Source organism: Eutrigla gurnardus, assembly GCF_963514095.1.
Source record: "Eutrigla gurnardus genome assembly, chromosome: 19".
Lineage (NCBI taxonomy): Eukaryota > Metazoa > Chordata > Actinopteri > Perciformes > Triglidae > Eutrigla > Eutrigla gurnardus.
Window position 1 is genome coordinate 13602551 of NC_139930.1, and position 23943 is coordinate 13626493.

A 23943-nucleotide genomic window follows, 5' to 3' on the forward strand; every position below is an offset into this window, starting at 1 on the left:
GCATTTAGAAGTTTAAGAGCCACATAGTTCCCGCGGGAGTTGGTAGAGGCCAAAAAAACGATTGTTGGAACAATTGGTGAGGAGAAACGAGACTCCAAATGAATGGAAACGATGCTTGTTAAGTGAATAATCTGCTGATTCTTTCCCCTTTTTTATTTGACAAATGGTTTGTCCAGCCAACACTTAAAAGCCCACAGATATTCAATGTACAATTACAATACAAAGAAAGGCAGCATATCCTCTCAACTGAGAGGTTTGAAGCTTTGTTGCTTGAAAAATGAATGAATGAATGAATGCAGCAAACTTAAGAACATGAAGATATGATTTATATTTTGCTGTGCAAGCAAATGGTGCAGTTTGCTCTCTCAGAACAGGCGATTATTCCTGCATTTTGCCACTTTTCGGTTAAGAAATCTCTGGAATACACTTTGTTCCATCACTTTTCGCTGGAGCCAAGGCCCATGCTGATTTTGCACCGTCACTGCCAGCACATGATTATTTCATCAGCCTCCCTGCGATGACACTATTTGTGTATGCGGGCCGAAATTGGAGCAGTGCATTCCGCTCCACTTCAACCTGTCCATTACAATGTACTGTAGTCCAATGCTATCGATGTCACGCTGCTCGGTGGTGACGACCCTTCATTTTTTTTTGTTCGGCCTGTTAAATTCACAGAGGCCATTAGGCAGGATCATGAAATACGGTACATCAGTGTTTCCCCCTGTAATTTTTTCTATTGGTGCTGGTTGGTAGGGGGTATTTGTGTTGGTAGGGGTTCAAAGTCCATTCCAGTTTTTCTCCCACATGCAGTTCTTGTTAATGAGACCACAATAGGAGCATTCACTGGAAGTATCAACTGTATACTTGCCAGTTCTTGAACAGAGATGTTTCTTTCACAGTAACATATTGTTTGAGAGCAACCCCACAAAACCTTTTCTTTGACCAAAAGAAGAGTCTGCCACCCAAATTTGAATGACCGCATGCACATTTGTAGAGCTGCAACGAGCCGATTAGACGATGCTCGGAAAATGTGTTGGAGCGTGACCAGCGGGATGCTTCAGTGTGCAAAGAGGAAGTCCCGCTCAATATGAAACAAGTGAAATAAATCATGATCATAGAAAGAAGTGCACTTCCCAGACAGATGTGTGAAACATGAAAAGTTGTGCGGAGGTTGTAAAACTGGTTCCTCTGTGATATGACCCCCTGGGTAATAATTAATGGCATGGTAATGATAAAGTACAGTGCATATTTCTGTTTGATATAGAAGGAGAGTGTTGACTCTAGTCTACAGACACAGTGGAGGTCAGATGAGGTAAAATCTTCAGTAAAAGCTTTTGTAGAGTTACTTTTAGAGGATAACTTTTGCCCATAAGGTAGTTGTTAGGAGATGCAGAGTAGTGGGCTACAGTTTTGTGATTCAAAGCAACTGACAACCAACCACAGCATGAACAAATCTTTACTGAAGCGAATATACAGAGAACTGGCTGCTGAGTGTTCCTGGCAGTGTTTTAACGATAGCAGAAAGCCCCGAAGCATGAGAACACACAGCTCAGATACCTCAAAATGCTGCACTAGCTCAGACCTTTTTCTCTTGTTTTCTGTCTGTAAAACCACACTCTAACTTACAAATTGCCAGGTTGGACAGAATCTCTGTAAGACATTTCCCATCAAGGCATTGTAGAAGTATTTTATCTTATCGTTATCATTCAGTGTTGCTTGTGACATGCTACCCTGAAGCAACTCATTTCATACCATGAGTTTGACATTTTCAGCTCGTGTGGAAATAGATGAGGGGAGGGCAGGGGGGGGAGGGGTGGTACTATGTACACACTATACAAGTTAGGCTTAAATTCAAGTCTGAATCGAGTCCCATTAAGTGACACGATGTGAGCGCTCCTGTTAATCAGTCTGTCATGTATAGGAGTGTGTTTGTTTTGCTGCCGTTTCCGGATCATAAAGGCACTCAATTACAGCAGCAAGTTCCACCCTTCCTGAAGTTCACAAAACATGATAAGACGAATACCACTGGGTACCTTGTTGAAAAATATTAACAAAGAACTTCCCAAGTTCCTTTTTCATTGTCTTAAAACTCTGAAAAAGAGTACATATTCCTGCTTTCTTCAGTTATGCCTCAGTTGTGTATTTTCATCTATTTTTTTAAGCTATTCTGCTATCTCTTGCTCAGTATTTGATTGCTTCAATGCCCTTCATGCTGCTTGAACAACACATGACCGGCTGCATGAAAACCACGAGACGGCACACCGGGAGCCAAATCCAGCTCACCTCTGTGAAACCGAGGAATCTTGAACACTACACCATATGGGATGTGTTTCTTTTATAGCTTTAGTTATCTCCTGCTGTGTCACGCTCCACTGCACATCAATCATGGCGACGGGCAGATGCACGTCCTCTGACTTCTCTGTTCCACTTTGACTTTTTTGACCCACAGTACCTTTGTGAACGATTTGCTCCGCACCACAGGGTTTCCCCCCCTCGGAAATAGTCTAGAAGTGGTGGTAAGCCACCCAGGTCTTTGTTCAGCTCTTCTAATGATGATACGCAACTAGACAAGTACATTCAGAAATGCTGCAGGTCAACACAGCGGTAGTTTCTAAGGGATACTGATGAACAAGCTAGCAACTAGATGGCTACTGTTGTGTATTACCAGTATCTCCAATAACACAGGAATTGTGATTGTGAAAAGCTCTCTAAAAGTTGCAGAAATTCTTCACTGTACGTGTGTTGCAAAGGAGGGTTTTTCCCGTTTGTGCATTCATATTTTTTTGTAACTCTAAACTGGCCTTGGAAGTACAGACATGGAAAGACACCTGGTAGATCCATATATCTTTTTTTTACATGGCTATATCGGTGTTCAGGTCACTGGAAATAACAGATTGGATATAAAAACAGTCTATCGGAGAACTTTCTCATCTTACACACTTCCTAAATAGTATCTCACCTCTTGCTTTAGTGCTTTTCAGCTTTGGATCACAGAGAGGGTGTGGGAGTTAAAAAACGGTTTTCCAGAGATCCTTGCCAGAAAAGTGAAAGTAAGTCATATTAGATTTTATTTTTAGTTTACCAAAAAAAGAAAATCAACAATTTAGTATTTTTTAATTTCCGCACTGGTCCACATTAATGGCTCTGTGGCTCAGGCCGGCTCAGTGGCTCAGTGGTCATCCTAGCTGTTTCAGTTACAGAAGGGATTTTTATAGCCCAGCAATTTTCCACCAGCTGTGCAAAATGCATTGCAGTGATTGCATTTGGGTGTCTGCCACGGAGGCTATTTGCACCATGTATCGCTATGTTGGCTTATTGCTCTCTCAGAATAGAGTACAGTTTGCCACCACAAGTATTTCTGGAGTCAGAGAGTTCACCACCCTTATCACGTGTAGGTCAGTAGGCTATCGGGTCAAATCTAATATTGTGCTGCGTCCTAATATGCACAGAGAGCTGACTCGTGGACTTGTGCGGCCAAGATGTTTGGGTGCGCAGGTTTAGTTCTGTCCTTTTACTCTGTTATCAAGAAATAAATTAATCGGCAACCTCATATTCCTGATTTTGGTTGATTATAGTTTGAGTCCGTCTTTTTATATGGTTATTGTGAAAGTTTTCTCATAATGTAAGTTTTGTATGCTGTTGTGGACAGCTCCTAATGTGCTTTATTTTGTGTCATCAGACTCTATTGTGGGCCTATTTGGTTTGTGTATGCGTGCCAGTCTGTGTCCACATTAGATGTTGCTTTTGTGTGTGTGTGTGTGTGTGTGTGTGTGTGTGTGTGTGTGTGTGTGTGTGTGTGTGTGTGTGTGTGTGTGTGTGTGTGTGTGTGTGTGTGTGTGTGTGTGTGCGCGTTCTCACATATGGAGACAAATGTTGTGTAGGCCATAGCAGAGCCAAAAAAAACATTCCCTCCCTCTGAGAAACATTACTCATATCAAGGGCATCTTGGTTGGCTGCAGAGTAATGTGTTAATGTTTAATGACGCATGTCATTGTTGGGAAGTTATACATTATTATAAGCGAAGGAAATATGGCTATGGATACAAACATGAAAATAACTATTTATTTTTGTCTTTCTCTCCTTTTATTTTTTACAAATCATCCCCTTTAGGTCAATGAGTGGAACAAAAATGACGAGCGCCTGCTTGCTGCCGTGGAGCACGGCGAGGTGGAAAAGCTGGCGTCGCTTCTTGCCAAGAAAGGTGCCAGTGCTGTAAAGCTGGACAGCGAGGGCAAATCAGCGTAAGCATTCTCACAGTTATCTATCAAAGAACAAAGGGAAATTACTGACGTACAGATGTAGCAATCTAGGAAATGATTTCTCTAGCAGGGAGACAATGTTCAGTACTTCTGGGGGAAGCAGCATCAATCAGAAAAGAAAGGGGGTTTGATTCAGATCTCCTATAAGTACAAGGCTGCAACCAAAAATCGGAGTAGAATAAAATGTGCAGCTATTCAGGGGTTATCTGGGACTTGAAAATAAAAGTGGGTGTATTCAATTTCAGGGAAACATTATCCAGTCTTTTTTTGTGTTTTAGGATTACATATATGTATATTGCTACAGCATATGCTCACGTATTTAGCTTACGAAACTAGGTTCACGCTCCACAGCATGTCAAAAACGAATGGCCAACCTAGAAAGTTCCTGAAAGGTTGATATTTTCAATCTTCTTTGAGAGCTGGTCCATTTCTGCAGAGGCGGCGAAGCTCCGTTGCCTCACCAGTCGAGATTGTTGATAACACAGAGGCTCAGTGTTAATATTTGACCTCCTTTCTGTTTCTGAAACACAACACCCACTGACCTCAATGTGTTGAGGAGCTCATGCAGAGACCGGAACATCAAAACACGAGCAAACGCAAGAAGAAACGAACGCACAGACTCTCACATGCTAACAACACAGAGGATTTTCTTTTTGGTTCCATCACTCGTTCACATCCTTGACTTTTTCGGTGCGACAAGAACGCAGAAACGCATTAAAGATGCAAACTCACAGCCTTTGTAAATCATGATGAATGATCTCCATGCTCCGACCTTTTCAGGACGCACAAAGGAGGAGCCTACGGTATCGCTATGGTGATAAAACCTGATTGAAAGGCATGTGGGCATAGCTGTGCGAGTGTGAATGTGTAGTCGGCACACACCAAGGGAATGCTGGGCATGCGGAGTGTTTTTTTTTTTTTCTCACTCTGCTCGCCGAGCTGGAAAGGGGTTTCTATTGATTCCCTACTGCACACATACACACAAACAAACAAAGTGAAATGATTCAGAGTTGTGGTTTTACTGTGTGCTGTGTGAGCATGTAGATGGCACTATTTTTTTTGCAAAGTAGCAGCTTTCAAGGAAGCTCAAATTCCCACGTCACGAGATCTTTAATGTTACTCTGAAAACTAAGCAATTATGTAAACTAGCTTCCTTACAATGATCTCTGTGATTTGTTTCTAATTTGGGTTTGTGTCTAGTCTTCATGTAGCAGCTGCACGCGGACAGACAGACTGCCTATCTGTCATCCTGGCCCATGGAGCCGACCTGTCAATCACTGATGCTGCAGGTATGTACTCTACTTACATACAGTACTGATATAACATACAGGGGTTGTTTAGAATCTGTATTTCTACATGAATGTGACCGTCTTTTTCAATAAATACTTGACTTCTAACTAAAAAAGAAGAATTCTTCTGCTCGTCCTCTTTCATTTAATTTAAATTGACTTAACATTCTTTGGCTTATTGAAGATCTTAACTATGGCCTTTCTTAATGTTCAGGTTTCAACCCGTTACACCTGGCTGCCAAAAACAATCACATCGAGTGCTGCAAAAAGCTCATTCAGGTAAGGAGCCTTTTATAAGTAACAAATTGTGATTTGTATCTTTAAAATTGCCCTGAAAATAATTTGCTGCCGTCCATCAAGCCATGTTTTGCACACAATTTGATCCTGCAGCGATAAGATGGTATTTGATTTAATATAATGGCTGTACAGTATTTTGAGGTTTTGATAATTATTTGGACAGATTTCATATTATCTGAAAAGTTTTAGAAAAACACTCAGAGAAATGTAAGAATTCACCAAATGCCAAAATGTAGTTCAGAGCATTTAAAATAGGAACTTTCCTTTTGATAATCATACGTTCATACTTTTTGTTTTTGTTTCCCATCCAGAGTAAATGTCCTATCGATGCTGTAGACGGCTCAGGAAAGTCTGCTCTGCATCACGCTGGTAAGTGTCTCAGTGTCCCCAGTGTTAATTAAACCAAAACTCCTGGATCGAAAATGAGTCTGCTTGGATAACGACGTGGGAAAATATTTTGTGAGATTAAGTCGAAGCTCTGATTTCATTTGGATGCAATCCTCTGCCATATTTGGAATTAAGTGATTAAACGTGATAACAGCCCCGTCTGTTTCAATGAACCGTTCCCATAATACTCCTGCAGGCTTTTATTCAACACCGTGTCCGAGTGTTGAGACGATTCTGTCACTCCTCAACATTTTGTCCTGAAACTTACACTGTGAAACTTACATGATTGAATTTGTCACATGAAAACGGCAGAGACTCTTTTTAAGAGGGACTTAGAGTCCCTATAGATCTGCTGGAGGACTTGATTGCTCGTGGGCAATGATGGAGAATCCTGGAGGGGGGTGGTTGGTAGGAACGGTGGTGCTTTGTTGTTGGACTTCTGTGCTAATCATGGATTGTTCGTAACCCACATCATATTCAAGCACAGGCTGGTTCAGAAGTGTACTTGGTACCAGAACGATGATGGATGTAGTCATATAATCAGATCTGCGGCCGCGTACTTTGGTTAAGAGAGGAGCAGAGCTGTCAAACGGCCTGGTAATCCAAAATGTGTAGTGAGGGTGGACTGGGATGTCAGACTGAGGCCCCATGTCTCTCTTAAACTCCCACCCTCTGGAAAATCGTTCCTGCATCCCAGGGGAGGCAGGGGATATGGAGTCCGAGTGGGCCATGTTCAAAGTGGAAGCGGCTGCTAGGAGTTGTGGTCAGAAGATCATCGGCGCGCGTCATGGGCACAACCTAAGAACCCACTGGTGTAGGAGACCGCCAAGCCGAAGAACGACGAGGAAGGTTGGTCAGAAGGGCTGCAGCTGCGGTGGTTGCCAAAGCAAAAAGCTGTGTGGAAGGAGTTTGGGGGAGTTTATTTCAGGGTTCTGGAAAGGAGGCTCTGACTGTCAGACCTCAGATCCAGGAGTAGCAATGTGGATTCAGCCCTGGGCATGGAATAGAAGAGGAGCACTCTACCCCTGCAGGTCTGTTGGAGGGACCATGGGAGTTTGCTCATCCATGTCACTGGAGAATCCTGTGGGGGGTACAAGGGGACTACATAGATCATTGTACCCCCATTTTTTATTTTCAAAGACGGATTTCAAGGCATATCCAGGGGGAGGCGTGTGTCTGGTTTGGGGACACCAGAACTGTGTATCAGACTCAAGTCTGAGGCCATGGTTCCCTGCCAGAAAACAGTGAATTGCATCATCTGGTGAGTCACTGCCCCATCAAGGGAGTTCAAGTATATTGTGGAAGTTAAAATGAGCTTCCTTCGTAGGGTGGCTGGACTCAGCCCGAGAGAGGATGAGGAGCTCAGACATCCAGATAGACCTTGGAGCAGGGCTGCTGCTGGTTCCGACGTCCAATCAGGATTCTTCCTAGACTTTGAGAGGTTTTTCGGGCATGTCCAACTGGTGAGAGAGTAGACCCAGGACATGCTAGAGGGATTATATATCTCATCTGGCCTGGGAAAGCTCCTGGGTTCCCCAGGAATGCTGGGAAGGGTCGCTGGGGAGAGGGACGTCTGGAATGCCGGCGACCTGGCTTCAGAAAAATGGAGGATGGATGGATGGATGGCTACAAATGTAAAAAAATCCTGACACATTTGCGGTTCTATTCACGACTGCCTCTCTGTTTTATTTGATCTTCAGCTGCCAGCGGGAACATCCAGACCGTCCAACTGCTGTGTGAACTCAAAAGTCCCATCAACCAGAAAGATGCAGTATGTACTTTGATTATTACTTCCACTTTCTTTCTTTTCCCAGACTTAATTTTACTGGCAGGATAGTAAGAGGCTCTGAAACGGAAATAAAGACCACAGAAATGTTACATTCAGTCTGATTCATATAACTTTGTACTGTGTTATTTTCAGAGAGGAACTTATTCTAGCATAGCCGTTTGTACGCTTTGGATTTTCATTAATACTTACCTGTCTTATTGGTCCTGCATTTGCTTCAGGTTGCTTTTGATTAATTTTGTCCCTTTTATGTGCGTTAAACTAGCAGGTAAAACAATATTGTTTTAAATGAACTTCAGAGTTCTCTCACAGCTGTGGATCTACAATATAAAGGATCCTAATGAACTGACCTTAACTTGTTTATCATTCACCGTTGAAAGATTGCTCATTGTGTGTGTGTGCATGTGAGTGTGTGTGAGGTAGGGGGTCAGTGTACTGTGGGAACTGTGCTCTCAAGCCGCAGACATGTGGTCTCCATTGCAGTGACGCTCCATGCCTGTGGTTTTTACCCAACTGGGGTGTGTTGTTACGATATATTGTAAGTGTGTAAAAAAAGAGAAAAGAAACGGAGAAGAGAATGTGTTGCCCATTTATATCCCTTTTTATTATCATATCAGTGGTCTTTTAGCCTACATGTAAAGATGTTCTATTTACTTCTAATTAAAATGTATTGCTGCCTCATGCTGGTTTAAGCCTTTAACAAGTTCTATGTTGTGGCTTTACGGATTTTATAGTTATATAGCGTTCCTGAAATCCTGTTACAACCGGAGCAGGCCCGACTAGACTTTTTTAGGGTTTTTCGTGTTCTTGCATTTTAGGTTTATATACATAGGAAATGACAAAACCTAGTTTCCATGGCTTGAAGACGGTGCTTTAGTGCAGCTTTCTGTTGACCGGAAGACATAATGTGATCATTTACTTTTCCAGGCATAAACATCAGTAACTATGTGTGAGATGTGAGCAGCTCTCTGTCTGCTGTTCGTGGACACACATACTGAGAACCACAAAGTCGTCTGGAACATGCCGTTTCTGTGCTGAGCAAAACACGCCAGCATGTTAGCCTCTGGCATACGGCATGACTGTAACAAATATGTTTATCTGTTCTATATTTGACTTAAATAAAACACACAGCGAGATATAGAGGAACATCTGCTCGGTCTTTCATATGTCGGACAAAGAATGTTTAAAGAAAATCAAGTAAATGTAAACTGCTCAGGGACGGTGGTATTATGTAGTGTAAAAGCTTCCTTATGTTTTCAGTTGGACAGAGATCTAATTCTGTTGTATAAAAGAAGCTCAACCTTGACACAATTCACAGGCTTAACATGGTAATTGTTTGGTTTGAGTGTTAATTAAAAATGACAGAATTGTCTGACGATACAAATATCTTAATGGCTGAAAACGTGATAGTCTTGAGAGTTTTACATGACAAAATGACGGTGCATGTGTATTCTAGGCAGTGTGGTAAAAGTTCAACAAGCATGAATCGGGTCTAGGCTAGTCCAGTCGACGTCCACATACCAGGAAGTGATTCATTACTTTTAGGTACTGAAATTCAAGTTTACTGTAGTATTTAGCAATGATTCCACCTGGAGTGAGGACCTTCATCCCATTAGATGTGCACTAAGCTTTTAAACTGGCGTGTCCGTGTGTGTTTGCTTTGACTGACAGGCCTCTCAAATGATCTCATTCACGTCTGCTCTGACCAGTCTTCACCTCGTTGCCCAAATATGGTGTTCTGGCTTTAAACTGACAAGATGGCAGCACGTTGTAAACACAACTCAAGTGTCGACAAACATTTGTACACCTGCGCTCTCACCATTCATCCGAGCATACGCTGAATCTATTACCCCGAGATGAAAAACGTATGAAATACAACATTCTGTCTTTTTAAATTCCAGAGGAGAAACATTTCCGTAGAAACACGGAGTCAGCAGAGCAGCCAGAGAGCTGTTAAAGTCTTTAGCAAAGCTCGGAGGAACCCACAACATAGTTTTGTTCTGTGGTGTGTCGGAGCAGCAGCCTTGTAATATAGAACACTAAGTTATGCTGACACACTTTACTGTTACTTGACATGCTTCGCTTTTTCCAGTTGGACATGACCTTGGATTTTTTTTTTCTCCTTTTGTTTAGTATAAATGACCTTTGGAAACGTCTATTCACACAGTTTAATATCCAGTTTTAATGTCAGCTTGGTGATGGTGATGTTATGGCTCCTTCCAGGCCTGACACTGCCCTCCACAAGCTCAGCCAATCAAATGTTTAGCTTAATTTATGTCATAGATGGTAACGGTTAGGTTACATGTCATGCTTGGGGTTAGGATCTTTCAGTCCTGGGGAAAAAATAGGATTAAGTTGGATGAAATATTGCCTCAGTTGCTGAACTCGGGGCAAATAACCTCAACAGAGTCAGCCCATTCATTTAGAGCAGTAAATATATAATTTGAGGGGTTTTCCCAAAATCTATGCCTCTCCAGAAAGTTCAACAACTTGGCCTTTTTCCGTTTATCTGCTGGGAAATTCATTGGAGACATCCACTCCTTTTTCACATGGATCTGAGATTTCTCTCACCACACACACACTTGCCATACGTCATGTCCAGGCCCACGTCCTGGTGTCACAAGATATAAGTTATGTAGCTGTGTTTAAGGTCCCGATTTCAGTCAAATCTAACGTGTATAATGTCTGTTTGTTCCAAAGGACGGCTTCACCCCTTTGCTGTTGTCAGCCAAACAAGCTCATGCTGAGGCGTGCAGCGCTTTGCTGGATTGCGGCGCCGAAATCAACACTTGTGACAACAGTGGCAGGTACAAACGCAGCGATTCAGGAATGAGGTGGAACGGTAGTGATGGCAAATTAAAGGTGCTAAATTCAACATTTAGATCATTAGTGTATTTGCTATGTAAATATCGGGTGGAGTAATTCCACCTGAGCAGAGAATGAAGTAACGCTCCCTCCCTCTGCATTTATTAATCCAAGAGCCTCCGTGCTTTGTTTACGCAGCTGGGCCAGTGTGTGCATATTAGTACATGTGAGTACCCGTGTGTAGCTCTGTCAGCACTGATGTCCTGGTTTGCACTTCCTATTTGTTCGCCATGTTGAGAGCCACGTGGAAGCAATCCTTCAATCATACTTAGGCTCTGAATTTTGAATTTCAAGCCTTTAAAGACACCGGTGATGTTGGATGAGTGATAGATGTTGGATTGGTGATCGGTATTTGTTGTATTCTGTGTTGCAGGACAGCCTTGATGCTGGCCAGCGAATCGAACAGCGTTTCGGTTGTTGAAGTCTTGGTTCAGCGAGGAGCCGATCTGTCGGCTGTAGATGCACAAGGACATGATGTCGCACACTACGCCAAGCTGTTGGGCAACTCGGAGGTCAAAACTGCCCTCGCCGTTGCCCTGAACAGACAACAAGTATCTGGTGAGAGTAATGCAAAGTCACACTCACTGTGTGTTGATGTGAATTTCCATTAACTTTTTTGCCTCCTACACACACACTTGTTTTGTATGCTAAAGTTGGCTCTCAACACTGCGACGGCTGAGCCAGTGGCTCGCAGCTAACATGCACTAAAGGGTACGCACGACCGGCCCGTCTGTGTAAACAAAGCACAGAGATGCTCAGATTACACTCGGAGGGAGAGCGGCTTCGTCCTCTGCTCAGGCAGACATTATTCCACTATATCTTTACATTTAAATAGTCGTTTGCTTTGTCAAAGCTCTGAATATTATGCAGAGAAACTTTAAAGGAAGTTGCACTGACTTAAATGATGTCCCTGGAGACCTAATCTCAGACCTAAAACAAACTTTAACCAAAATGTAAGTCCTAAGCTTACTATTTAATGGTTGATCTTATGAGGACCAGCTTCCCCCCCCTCAATGCACACACATGTACACAAATGTAGCCTCTTTGTGGTAGAGAGTACCGGTCTGGTTCCAACACAGAGTCAACACTGCCATCTGGAGGAATTCTCCCGTCAGTATCGCTCTCTATGAATGCAGTTTGACCTTTGGTAGAACAGGAGGAAGCTATAATTATCACTTGTTTGATTTTTGATGTTTTTTTCCTTTTGACAGATACAAAGTCTCCTAGAAGTCCTCAGGTAACACACCAATCTTGTTTTTCTAAACTTTTCTTCAGAGGTCCTCACAAAAAGGAGATCACAATAACAACAACCAATCAACTATTAATAGTAAAACAGTCTGAATTAGTTCTTAGCACTACAATGTGATTTATAGTGAGGAAGAGCCGAAGCCAAATCACACACACATATCACGGACTGTAGTTTAGTATCCGTTTTTCTTACGTGTCAATATCAATTTTCTCAGCTTGTAAAACATCTTTTAGTTGCTATTTTTAAAAAAAAATGTAGCACTCATTGATTGACCCTTCTCTTACTAACCAGCACTCAACCACTCCTTTCTTTTTCTCTCTTTCTGTTGCCATTCTTCTCCGTCTCTTTGCTGGCTCCTCAGCATGATCAAGTAGCTAAACTAAGTGATGAACGGAGCACAACTCCCAAAAAACGAAAAGCACCTCCACCTCCTATTAGCCCACTGCAGGTAAATGCATGTCTCTCTTTGTATCCGTCTGCTTGTACCAGTGTCACTCTATATTAATGCACGTCTGCCGTATATTCATAAAATGAGTTGTCAGACCTGTATGTGTTTGGTCTGTAGGCCTGTCACAATCATTTCTTTATTTACTTATAGTTCATCAGATATATGGACACAAACCTTCCTGTTGTGCATGAATGTTTGTTTACATAAGAATGTCTTTTTCTTATGGTTTTCCCAACCCAAGACTCAGCCTGCCAGTTGAATTTATTTATCGTTGTGGTTGTGTGGTTTTATTTTAGGATAATGTAATATATTTTTCATTTTTCAATTCTAATGTCTGAATATTCTTAATCAAAAGTGCATTGTTTTTTCATTATTAGTTATTAGTGTGTTGCGATAGTATCAGTGGCATGAAATTTACAGTTATTTCTGGGTAAATAAATTGTCCCAGAAAATGCGTTATTGTGACAGGCCTACTGGTCTATCATATTATCTGATATATTACAGTCTCTCATTGGTTTATGGTTAGGAAAAGTATAACAGAGTATTTTACTCCTGTATGTTCATTTAATTCATTTACTAATCTGCCTTTTGTTTTCCAGAGTTTAGGTTTTAAAAATGTACTTCATACAAACATCTAGGGTACTTATTCATTGCAAAAAGACATGTTGAAGTCTCTGAGGTTTATGTAACAACAAATTCTAAACACACTGCACTAATGTGTTTTTAAAGCTGCACAAGAACAATTGTAGGCAGGGCTTTATGAAGAAAACAAATCTAAAAACTAATCAACTTCACCCTTCTTCAGAGCTCGGGACCCTCCTCTCCTTCAGTCTTCACCTCCGCTGGGACTCCTGGATCCAACACAAGTGAAACTCCTAAACGGTTCAACTACAAGGTAATATAAAGCCTGTAAAAAACACAGTTAATGTGACAAATATTATAACTTGAATAAGACAGTATGCCTTCAGAGATGGTCTTATTTATTTAAATTAAAAGCAAGAAACTGCACGAGCTATTTCCTTGTATTTTTCAATAAAGGTTTATGCAAATGAATAACACTTGGGTGTGAATGTTGATGGGAAACACGCAAAGATGTTACAGGCAAATATGCAACAATCTCACATTTCAAATCCAGAGGGAGACATTTTATAGATAATTATCTTGTGATTTAGGAGACGTTTGCATCTCATGTGCCAATTAACTAAATTCTTGCCTTGAACCTTCATCCCCTTTCCCCTCTTCCTCCTTCTCTCACCTTTGCTCCCTTTCCTTGTCCATCATTTCCTCGTCTCCCCTCCCACTCCTCAATTCCACCGCTCCTCCTTTTTTTTGCTCATTTCAAAGGAGGATGAGGTTAAAGGAGCAACGCTGAGAGAGGAGGTTGAGAAGCTCCATGAGGAGAGAAACATGTTGCTGGAAACAATCGAAGACCTGAAGGAGTCGGTGGAGCAGACGGCAGCTGCTTCTGAACTGGATACGAAGGTGATTAACAACTAAGCAGCACTATTGTGACTTTATATAACAGTTTTAAAAATCGATGTGGTGACTCAAAGAGTTTCCAAGTAAATGATGGTACACGAGTGTAATTATTGGTGTGAATCTTCGACCCAATCCAACCAAAATGTAGTTTTATTTTGATCAAGAGAATTTAAACTTAGCTAGATATATGGATGTTTTACATGGTGGGCATTTCCATTCATTCTTAGCTTTTTCCTATGTATGAGAAGTTTTCTAAAAGTCTTTCTGGTTGTTAAAATCTTAAATCAACACTGCTTTTGTAAATGTAATACTAGACTCTGACAACAGATAGCTGTGTACCGCTGAACCTTTTCACCTTGGGCATTCTTGAAGGAGGTCTAACCTAAGCTTCAGACGTGTCGCAGCTCGTTTTTTGTTTTTCAGCACGTAGCTAGTGGTCCTTAACGTTGCTTTTCTGTCTGTTTTTCCTCTGTGTGCCTCTGCATGTGAATGTATGTGTTGACAGGTTGAGCACACTTTTACAGCATCTGCAGCTCTGGTTTCTTCTCTGCAAGCCAAGGTTACTGCTCTTACTTTGGAGAATCAGCAACTTGCAAGCATACTTAAGGTATGTAAGCCATTTACTCACGCTCATGAGTTATCTATAAACCAATGAATGAACGTAACCAAGGTAAATGCATGATCTGTATGCTGCATAAAGTAATTAACTACTGCACCGTCTTCATCTAAACTATAGCAAACTATTCACAGCATTTCTATTTAAGTTCTGTTTTTATTTGGATAAACAAGTCAATATCAAATATTGTTGTATAATAATAAAATAATAGAAAATTGGAATAATACGCAAAAGTAGCATTTTAAGAAAATAAAATACAAAACAAAACAATACATACATGGCCATTTAAAGACTAAGTGGTCCCAGTAATCATCCCTCATGCCCATACAATTTAAATTGTTGCAGACAAATTTTCTGTTAAATGATTGATCCATTAGTGAATTAAAATGAGGAGGAAAAAAGGAATTAGAAACTTCCTTTTCCATTGTTCTTCTAAAGAGAAATGCCAAACTGAATGTGAGAAGGTTCTGCTTTTGTTGGTTTCGATCCTCCATCCATGCAATGACCCATGTTGGACACAAACATTTATTTTTCAATCCCTCACCTCACAGAAACATCCCTCCCTCCAAGGAAGCGAAGACCTGAAGGACACTGGTCGTCCAAACAGCATGGCCTCCAACTCCTCCTTCCACTCCACCCAGGATGAGTTTGATTCCCCGCCACATGTGGAAAGGGAAGATAGTGTTTCCGTCCGACGGGAGGAAGAAGAGAGTGAAGGAAGGAGCAAAGAGGAGGTCACGCTGTTGAGACAGGCGCTAGAGAGCGTTCAAGTGAAACTGCTAGAAACCAGGAAGGAAAACCGCTCGCTTCAGGCCCAGCTGAAGCCTGAGCGAGTCAGAGGGCGAGAGGAGGATGAGAGCGAGAGGGTGAAAGGAAGAGAGGAAGAGTTGATGGAGACTCTCGCGGAGCTTCAGTCGAAGCTGACGGACACTCAGGAGAGATACCACCAAGCCGTGGAGGAGGTGGAGGAGCTGAGGGTTCAGATGGGACGGGGAGGAGGTGAGCTGACGGACAAAGAGGAGGCCCAGAGATCATCCACACTTGAGCATGAAGTAAACCAGCTGAGGGTCCTGCTTGCCCAATCGGGATCCGAGCAGGAGAAAGCAGCCCAGCGCATCACACAGCTGGAGGAGGCGCTGAGGAGGGTGGAGGATGAAAGCCGGTGTGTAAAGGAGGAAGAACAGAGGGCTGCACAGATTGAGGAGCTGTACAAGGAGGCACAAGAGGAGATTAGGATGCTCCAGGTGAATATGGGCCTCTTTTTGGTGGAGTACTTTGAATGTATAACAAAGTAAAGATGACATTTCTTCATCATTGATTTATTTCACTTTTCATTCTACTTATTGTACATGTTTGCTCTATAATTTGTTGTTCAGGAGGCTCTGAGGGGCACGGTGCCTGTTGAAGCAGCAGCCAAAGACTTTGAAGAAATGAAGGGTGAGCTCAACGAGGTGATTGCCGGGCTGCAGCGCCGCTTGCTGGAACTCTCGCACTCCTACAGTGAAACCAAAAGTCAACTAAGTGCTGCACAGAAACAGCTGGCTGAGAGCAGCGCCGCCTCGTCCCCCACCTCGGAACAGCAGCAGGTCCAGGTGCTGAACGGCAAGGTGGAGGAGCTGCAGATGTCGCTGGCTGAGAAAGACAAGGAGCACTCTGCTGCTCAAGAGGAGATTTCGCTGCTGAGGCAGGAAGCAGAAGCTCAGGCACAGAGCTCGGTGGCCCTCGCCGACCACACGCAGGTGATGTCATCTCTGGGAAATGCCATCAAAGAGCTGGAAAGCCAGTCAGAGGCACTGAAAGAGCAGCTGCACCAGAAAAGCTTGCAGGTGGAGGCTCTCCAGAACAGGTGAGGGAGAAAAGTATTCGTTGATGGATGCATCCTTTGTCTGCTTTTTTTTTTCTAAAGAGTACAGCTGGATGCTGAGGTGGAGGTGGGGCTTATGAAATGAGTATCAGAAAAGCACGGGAGGAATATAATACATTAACTTTAGTACTGTACAATTTGAAGGTACTTCTTAAGTATTCAATATTGCTTTCCTATTCCTGAAGGAAACTATATTCATTTTTTACTCCATTACTTGTTTACAATCCAGTGTGTGGGAGCTAAAAGGCATTCATATGAAGATTGTTTCTCCTATTGTGTCTGAACAAAGCGACTATGAATCACCATGAGATTCTTGTGTATATTTCACAAAAAGGCTGACGGCAGAGAAAGATGTCACACCGGATGATTCAGTTTCTCGCACAGAGCACGAGACCACACGAGGGCAACTGGAGGGTGAGGTGAACCACCTGACGCAGCTCCTCCAGGGGGCCCTCAGGAAGCAGGACGAGATGGCTCTGGAGGCTGCTGATGCATGGCAGAAGGTGTGAAGAAAAGACTGTTTATGATCTTTCCATACCATGTACTTCTTAAAACTAACCTGTCCACACTCGTATCCATCCATCAGGCACGGGAGAACTGTGCAGAGCGGGAGGCCCTGCAGGAGCTGGTGATGTCGAGGGAGAAGGAGAACCACACCTTGACCAGCAGGCTGGCAGAGTCCCAGGATGCCGTGTGTCAGCTGAAACAGCTGGTTGAGAACCACGTTGCCTCAGAGAGAGAGAAGAACAAGAGGGTCAGTAATAAGCAGAAGTGCCTTCACTATCGTAGGACTTGACACTTGTCATTTAGAAACATGATTTGAGTGCATGTCTTTTTTTCCCTCTCAGATAGATGACCTGTCGCGGGAGGTGGGGAAGCTGAAGGATGCCTTAAACAGCCTATCACAGCTCTCCTACAGCTCTGGTTCTCCGTCCAAGAGACTGCAGCAGAACCAGCAGCTGAACCAGCAGCTGGAGACGATGCAGCAGCAGATCAAACAACTACAGTACCAGCTAGCTGTAAGAATTGGTCACACACGAGTGTACTTTGAATACTTAAATATAAAAAGTAGAAACAGGTGTGATAACCTCATGTTTTCTTTGTAGGAGTCAAAGAAGCAGCACCATGAGATAGTTTCGGTGTACAGGATGCACCTCCTCTACGCCGTCCAGGTAAATCTATCCATTAGTTTGCCGAGAACATGCAAGTTTCCAACTCAAATGTTGCGGGAATGGTTCACCCAAATTATGAATATTTCAATTGTTATGGTATCCAGCCATGCATATCGTTTTTTTGTTTTTGTTTTTTTAAATACAATTTCTGGATCCATCCCAATATGATGGAGGAGTATGGAATCACATTTGCTGCACTCACAAGACTCACTTTTAAAATATTATACATGATATGGGGCATTTCTCTGGTGGAAAGTAGTTCTTTTGAAACCTGGAACCATAGTGAGATCCATTATATTGGACTAGCAGCATACATCTTAAAAAAAATCTGGACAAATCAACACAAAAGAACTACAAAATGTGAGAAATAGTGATTTTAATGTGTTTGTATTTACTTGACTTAGTTTACTGAACCAGTGCTGTGTGCCTCCAGGGTCAGATGGATGAGGACGTCCAGAAAGCCTTGAAGCAGATCCTGATGATGTGCAAGATGCCAAGCCCAGCCAAGGAAGCCTGCTAAGACACACCGGGCCTGGTTTCCCAAAAGCATGTAGTGAACGAAAAGTGAACTACCGCTGTCAGAACTTTTCCTTCCTTCTGAATTCACACGTTGCTTGTTCTGCTAAAGAGCAACACGTGGTGCCTCTGGGTAAACCCTGAGTACCTGTTACTGAGGAATAGGTTTACAATCATACTCATTGCCTTTGCTGATGCCATTTTGACCGACTAAGATCTAAAGATCATGGATCTTGTGACAGGAAATGCTTTTGGGAAACCCCAGCCCAGCACGGAGATGTCGTACATTCAAATGGATGAAAGAACCACGCGGTTCCAGCCAAACGTATAATCTCAGTGTGTGCATGTTAACAATACGCTGTCAATCACATGCATTTGGACAGGCACGATATTGCAAACATACGTGTACTCCAACAGAAACATACATGTACTGTATGTGCGTACTAATCAGTCCACTGAAAACACTGAGTTTCATGTGGTTGGTTTCTGTTACAATGTGCGCTCGGAGGAATGAAAGACTCACTCGGCGCTGCTGTTGCTAGTATCTATTTTATGATACAACGGTTAAGTATTATTTTACGTGTTGTCTAAAGGTTTCATGGTTGTCAACATTTTCCTGATATAATCTAAATTATTTGTGCCCTATTAATGCATGCAACTTTGCTCAACACCAGCCCAAAAAAAAAAATCACAGAAATGTATTTTTTTTTTTTTGGCCGCACTTCTTTGAAGAATAAGCACGATACTGTTTGTATTGCTATTTTCCTATTAGCACAAAAATGATAAAAAAAAAAAATATTTTACAGAATTGTATTACAATGTTTTCTAAAATACTGTTCTTTAATGAAGAGGTTTCATAGCTGTATTTTTGATGGCCTTGTTTTGTCTGTATGATGTGTGTGTGTGAATGAAATTCCTTTTTCCTTAAGCATAACAACGCACTACTTGGTCTAGTGACATCTGAACTTGTTTATTTTCTTGTTATTATTCATACTTTACACATAAGAGGTTGAATGATTGTTTACCATCATAAAAAAAGAACACATTTCAGTTGTAATCCACCAGTGTGGGCTCCTCCGAGTCCGTTTGATTCAGAGGATAGTTAGGTTTTTGGTTCTTACAATTTCTAAATTGAGACTTTGGTCTTTCGTTCAGTGATTCCTTACTTGAAAAGCATGCGAGGTGTGTTGGCTGAAAGCAAACGGTTGAGTTTCCCTGCTCTGCTCTACACCTTCGTTAATTTATTCATTAACCAGGAATGTTTTCACTCTTACTGTCTGTCATACTGTCATACTCTTTGTAGGTACGCAGTTACAGGATGCATTTCATATCACACTCCTTTGCCTTAGTCCTGTACTTAAAGCCGTACACACTTAGATATCACCCTCGTCCTGTCTGAGACGAGGAGAACACAGCCAACACTAACACTGAGTCACGTATAATTATTAATACACGGCTGACTGTAGCTCCCACCCTCATTTCACACTCAGGAACTGAATTTTTACTGAACATGATTTACACCTGACCTGAGATTTGTTAGACCCCGAGTAGAGCTTTTGCTTTATTTCACAAGTTGTAGAATATCAAACAATTTAACTCTCTAGACATGGACTGAAATATTTTATAACAAGAAAGGGAAAAGAAAGCAAATCTTTTGTTGTTGGTTTTTGAAGAAGTACTTGTTGCCAACTGCTTTGTTGCCCACATTAATACATTTCCAATAATTGTACCACTTTGTGTCTGTTTTCTGTCTCTTACACATCAAAACGTGTGAAAGTTACTTCATTATTATAAAAAAGGTAATGAGTACAGTACACTTTGCCTGCATGCATTTTCAAGCCACCACAGATTGACGAACCACATTTAGAACACATACAATGTCAAAAAAGCATTTCTATTTCTGCTTAAGATCTTCAAACACAATCGAATATAAGACGAGGACAAGAGTGAACGGAAAACAGTTTTTGAATGATCACTTCACTAATTGAAGGCGAGAACGTCATTGCAGCCCTTAACTTAATAACTGGTTCTGTCACGTTTTAGCGGCAACAACTGCAACTTCCGATAACTGGAAATCGGTCTTTCCCGTCACTGTGGAGGAATTTTGGCCCACTGTTCTTCGCAGAATTGCTGTAATTCAGCTACATCGGAGGGTTTTTCCAGCACGAAGAGCCTGTTTTTGGTCCTGCCACAGTATCTCAGCTGGTCTCGTTTCAAGACTTTGACTATGCCTCTCCAAAACCTTGATTTAGAGCTCTTTTGAGTCATACAGAGGTGGACTTTTACTTTTGCTTCTGTTAATTACTGCAGGTCGCCCAGGTCCTGAAGCAGCAATGCATCCCCTCACCATCGCACCTCCATCACCATGTTCCACTGGGTGATGTTCTTATGGTGGAATGCAGTGTTTGCTTTGCATTTGCATTTATGTTCCTCTGTGTTAGTGGATTACGCCTTCAACTCTCCCATTGATACACTTTTTGTCTTGTTTCTTTCTTATGGAGGATTAATCGCCGCCGACGTTGACTGAGCGAGCGCTGCAGCTTATTAGACGTTTGTCTGGGTTCTTTTGAGACTTCCTGGATGAGTCATCGATGATGAGGAATTTTGGTAGACCAGCCGCTCTTGGGAAGATTCACCACGGTTCCCATTTGGAGATAATGGCTCTCACTGTGGTTCGCCGGCGTCCCAGAACCAACTTCACATTGCTGGAAATATTGATGTTTAGATTCAACAGGGTCGTAAACAAGCCCCATTGCGTCAAGTCTCGAATGGGTAACTAAGGAGGGGTTGTTGTTGTTGTTGTTTTTTTTAAACGGGGCTACTTTTTGTCTTTCATTAACTGAAATTATCATTTAAAAACTGTTTTTTTTTCTCATGTTTTCTTTGTAGAACAGTCAATGTCTATCTGAAACAGTGACAAACATGCAGTACTCTATACATTTTCAAACAACACAACAACACCAAGCTTGTGAGACATAGTTGGCCAATGGAAACACAATAATAAGGGTTTTGACACCCTTCAATTCTGAATGCATGTCCAGCACAACAGAAAATGGGACACACTTCTCCCAAAACACACAGCTTGCATCATAATCTGCCACAATCAATGGCCACAGGAACAAAAGCAGTTCTCAGCTGTGCAACTTTAAAGGCCTTTGGCTTCCAGATAAAGAGATACAACAAATTATTCAGGGCTTTCCGTCATATGGAGATTACAGATTACAGGTTTGGCTGCATTAAAACTTATCTAGCAAAGACAGAAACTTCCTCCATGAGCACAAATTGGCCCAAAGTGTTTATTTGGTCATTAAAGAATAAAATCAGATTTATCTAAACATACTTGTGATGTGTTTGGTGGTGAAGTGCAAGAGCATTTTAATTGAACAATTGATTGAACAGACCATAAATGTCCACTAGATGGCAGCCTTTGCCAAAATTCACACAGCAATTACAGATAACTTGTTGGTACTGGAAAACCTTAGCTCACAGATTCCCTCAATATAGAGACGAATTATACAATCAAAAAAATGTTTGGGGAAGAGAAGTTCACAGTGAAAGCAAAATCAATACACTGAACGTAACCAGGATATATATATATATATATATATATATATACTCTAACCTCCTCCGCTAAGCGAGTAAGAAATATACACTGAATTTTAAATATGAGGTGAATAAAAACAAAACTCAGACGCATTGTTTATCTTCCTGTTGGGTTAGGCACACAGTCCTCCATGTCAACACTCTGTCCTCCCTCAATGTCCACTCAGCCACAGCTCTCAGAAGTCCTGCCAGCCAACTCTGGGTAATTTATCTGCCGTTCTGTTTCCTCTAACCGGTGGCACAACCACTTCGTTTCCTGCCCTGGCCCTGTGTTCTGCCCGCTGGGCAAACACACACATACGCGTACGCACGCAATAAACTACACACACTCATGCAAACACAGACACACACCTCTGCCTTGACACGATAACTTCCTGTCAATCTTGCTTTCCCACACGGCCTGCCCTCAGGCCTCCGGAGTTATTGGAGAGAGATCTAGTGCTGTGATCGAAATCCAGCAAGGGCCCGTATTTGTCAGGCATCCCGGTCTGTGAGTGGCAGGATGAACTGTGCTCGGCGAGAGTGAAATATTTATTTTTAATGTTATTTCAGGAAGATATTCAAACATGGGGCTCTTTTATAGTAGTTTCTGTTGCTTATTTAACAATCTATTAAATTGAGCTTTCTGTATTCCTTCAATTTCTAATATCTTAAAGTCTCTTTTTCTTTTTATATATCACATACATGTTCCGAATTTACTTCTTCCAACAGCAGTATAACAAAAACATATTTAAATGGTAATACATTAATAATTAAATGCATTAATTAAAGATGTTTAAAAAATCTACTGCAGCTACTTTTCCTAATCTTATAAGTAAAATGTAAAATGTTTGGTCTTCGGGCTATCGGTCGGTTAAACAAGCAATTTGACTGATGGCTCTGGGAAAATGTGAGAAAACTATTATCTATATTAACCTTTTACAAATAAAATTAATAATAGATTTACAGAGAAAATTATCTGCAGATTTATCTGCAATGAAAGTTATCAGCTACCAGAATTCAAAGCATTATTGTCTTGATATAAATATTTGAAACTAGATATTCTGATTAGCATGAATGCACTGTTACATCCAGGCGATAATTTTGCATATAATTTGACATTTCTCTCAAATGTAGTATGATGTTTCTTATGTTTGGACACTTGATAAAAGTCTTCGTAATGATGACTCATCATTGTGGCAGTAAAGTTCAAGGGGTTAATGGATTAAGCACACAGAACGCCAAAAGACAGCAGATGATGAGAAGACCCAGAGATGAACCCTGAGGAACCCCAGAACAAAGATAAGGGATTTTTGGGACTGAAAACATATTTTCCACAAAAAGGACAACGCAAGACAGCTCATGATATATGAACGCAAAAAAAAAGTGATTCGAGATAATTCTGTGCATGGGAAAAAAAAAAGAGTCCAGAAATGAAAAGTAGTTTAGATGATGTTAAGAAGTCATAACAGACGGTCAAAGCCCGGGAGAGGAAGACTGCGGCTAAAGGAGTCCATTCGGGGGAGGAAATGAGAAGAGGTTGTGGCCAAGAGAAAAACATGGAGAAGCAAGAGCAGCAGATGAAGAGAGAGGGACAAGTGTATATGTTGAATCACTGCAAGGATGACTAATGTCACTAAGACTCCTCTGAAGTACCGTACAAGCCTGTATTCGCTGCCAGAAGCATGAGAGGACCAGGCCGAGGAGGGGAAGAGGAAGTTGCTGATGAAGAGGTGACTTTACTAGTTCGACAACCATGACTCACTAGTGATTAAACGCGGCAGCAATAAAGTAGAGCAGTTTCGCCTGCCAAGTTGCCACATTATGGACATTTCTTAAAATTTATATCCGTGTCTTTGCTAACAATTTGTTTAAACAGTGTATTTCCTACTAATCAAGGTTTGTGGTCTTAGTAAATATTGTTGAATGGCTTCTCACTAATGTGCGTCATAGGCCGTATGCTCGGTCTCAGTGAGCAGGCCTGCCTTATCTGCTCAAGTGTTGGTACTTGGATCTGCAAGTATGTGATGTTTGTGCTTTTTCTTTTATTGAAATATTTCCATTTTTTTCTCTCTTTTGGCTGCAATTAACGACATCTGGAAGCTACCTAAGACATGCTTACAGAAATAGTAAG

The 23943-nt window shown here is 41.7% G+C and overlaps 1 protein-coding gene across 2 annotated transcripts in view; it reads left to right on the top strand.

Moving 5' to 3' along the window:
• rai14 (retinoic acid induced 14) overlaps window positions 1–19956 on the top strand; it is a 32574-nt gene extending 12618 nt beyond the window's left edge. The window contains exons 3-21 of one of the 2 annotated variants that reach the window (XM_084036129.1): window positions 4111–4241; window positions 5460–5548; window positions 5763–5827; window positions 6157–6214; window positions 7933–8003; window positions 10719–10825; window positions 11257–11441; window positions 12095–12120; window positions 12494–12580; window positions 13386–13475; window positions 13925–14062; window positions 14565–14666; window positions 15227–15919; window positions 16052–16521; window positions 16874–17042; window positions 17126–17293; window positions 17388–17558; window positions 17646–17711; window positions 18145–19956. In XM_084036129.1, coding sequence (XP_083892255.1) covers window positions 4111–4241; window positions 5460–5548; window positions 5763–5827; window positions 6157–6214; window positions 7933–8003; window positions 10719–10825; window positions 11257–11441; window positions 12095–12120; window positions 12494–12580; window positions 13386–13475; window positions 13925–14062; window positions 14565–14666; window positions 15227–15919; window positions 16052–16521; window positions 16874–17042; window positions 17126–17293; window positions 17388–17558; window positions 17646–17711; window positions 18145–18231 — 2973 coding nt within the window. In that variant the 3' untranslated portion in view covers window positions 18232–19956. The remainder of the gene's footprint in view (window positions 1–4110; window positions 4242–5459; window positions 5549–5762; window positions 5828–6156; window positions 6215–7932; window positions 8004–10718; window positions 10826–11256; window positions 11442–12094; window positions 12121–12493; window positions 12581–13385; window positions 13476–13924; window positions 14063–14564; window positions 14667–15226; window positions 15920–16051; window positions 16522–16873; window positions 17043–17125; window positions 17294–17387; window positions 17559–17645; window positions 17712–18144) is intronic. The other variant, XM_084036130.1, reaches the window with a different exon arrangement.
• Window positions 19957–23943: the final 3987 nt, after the last annotated feature.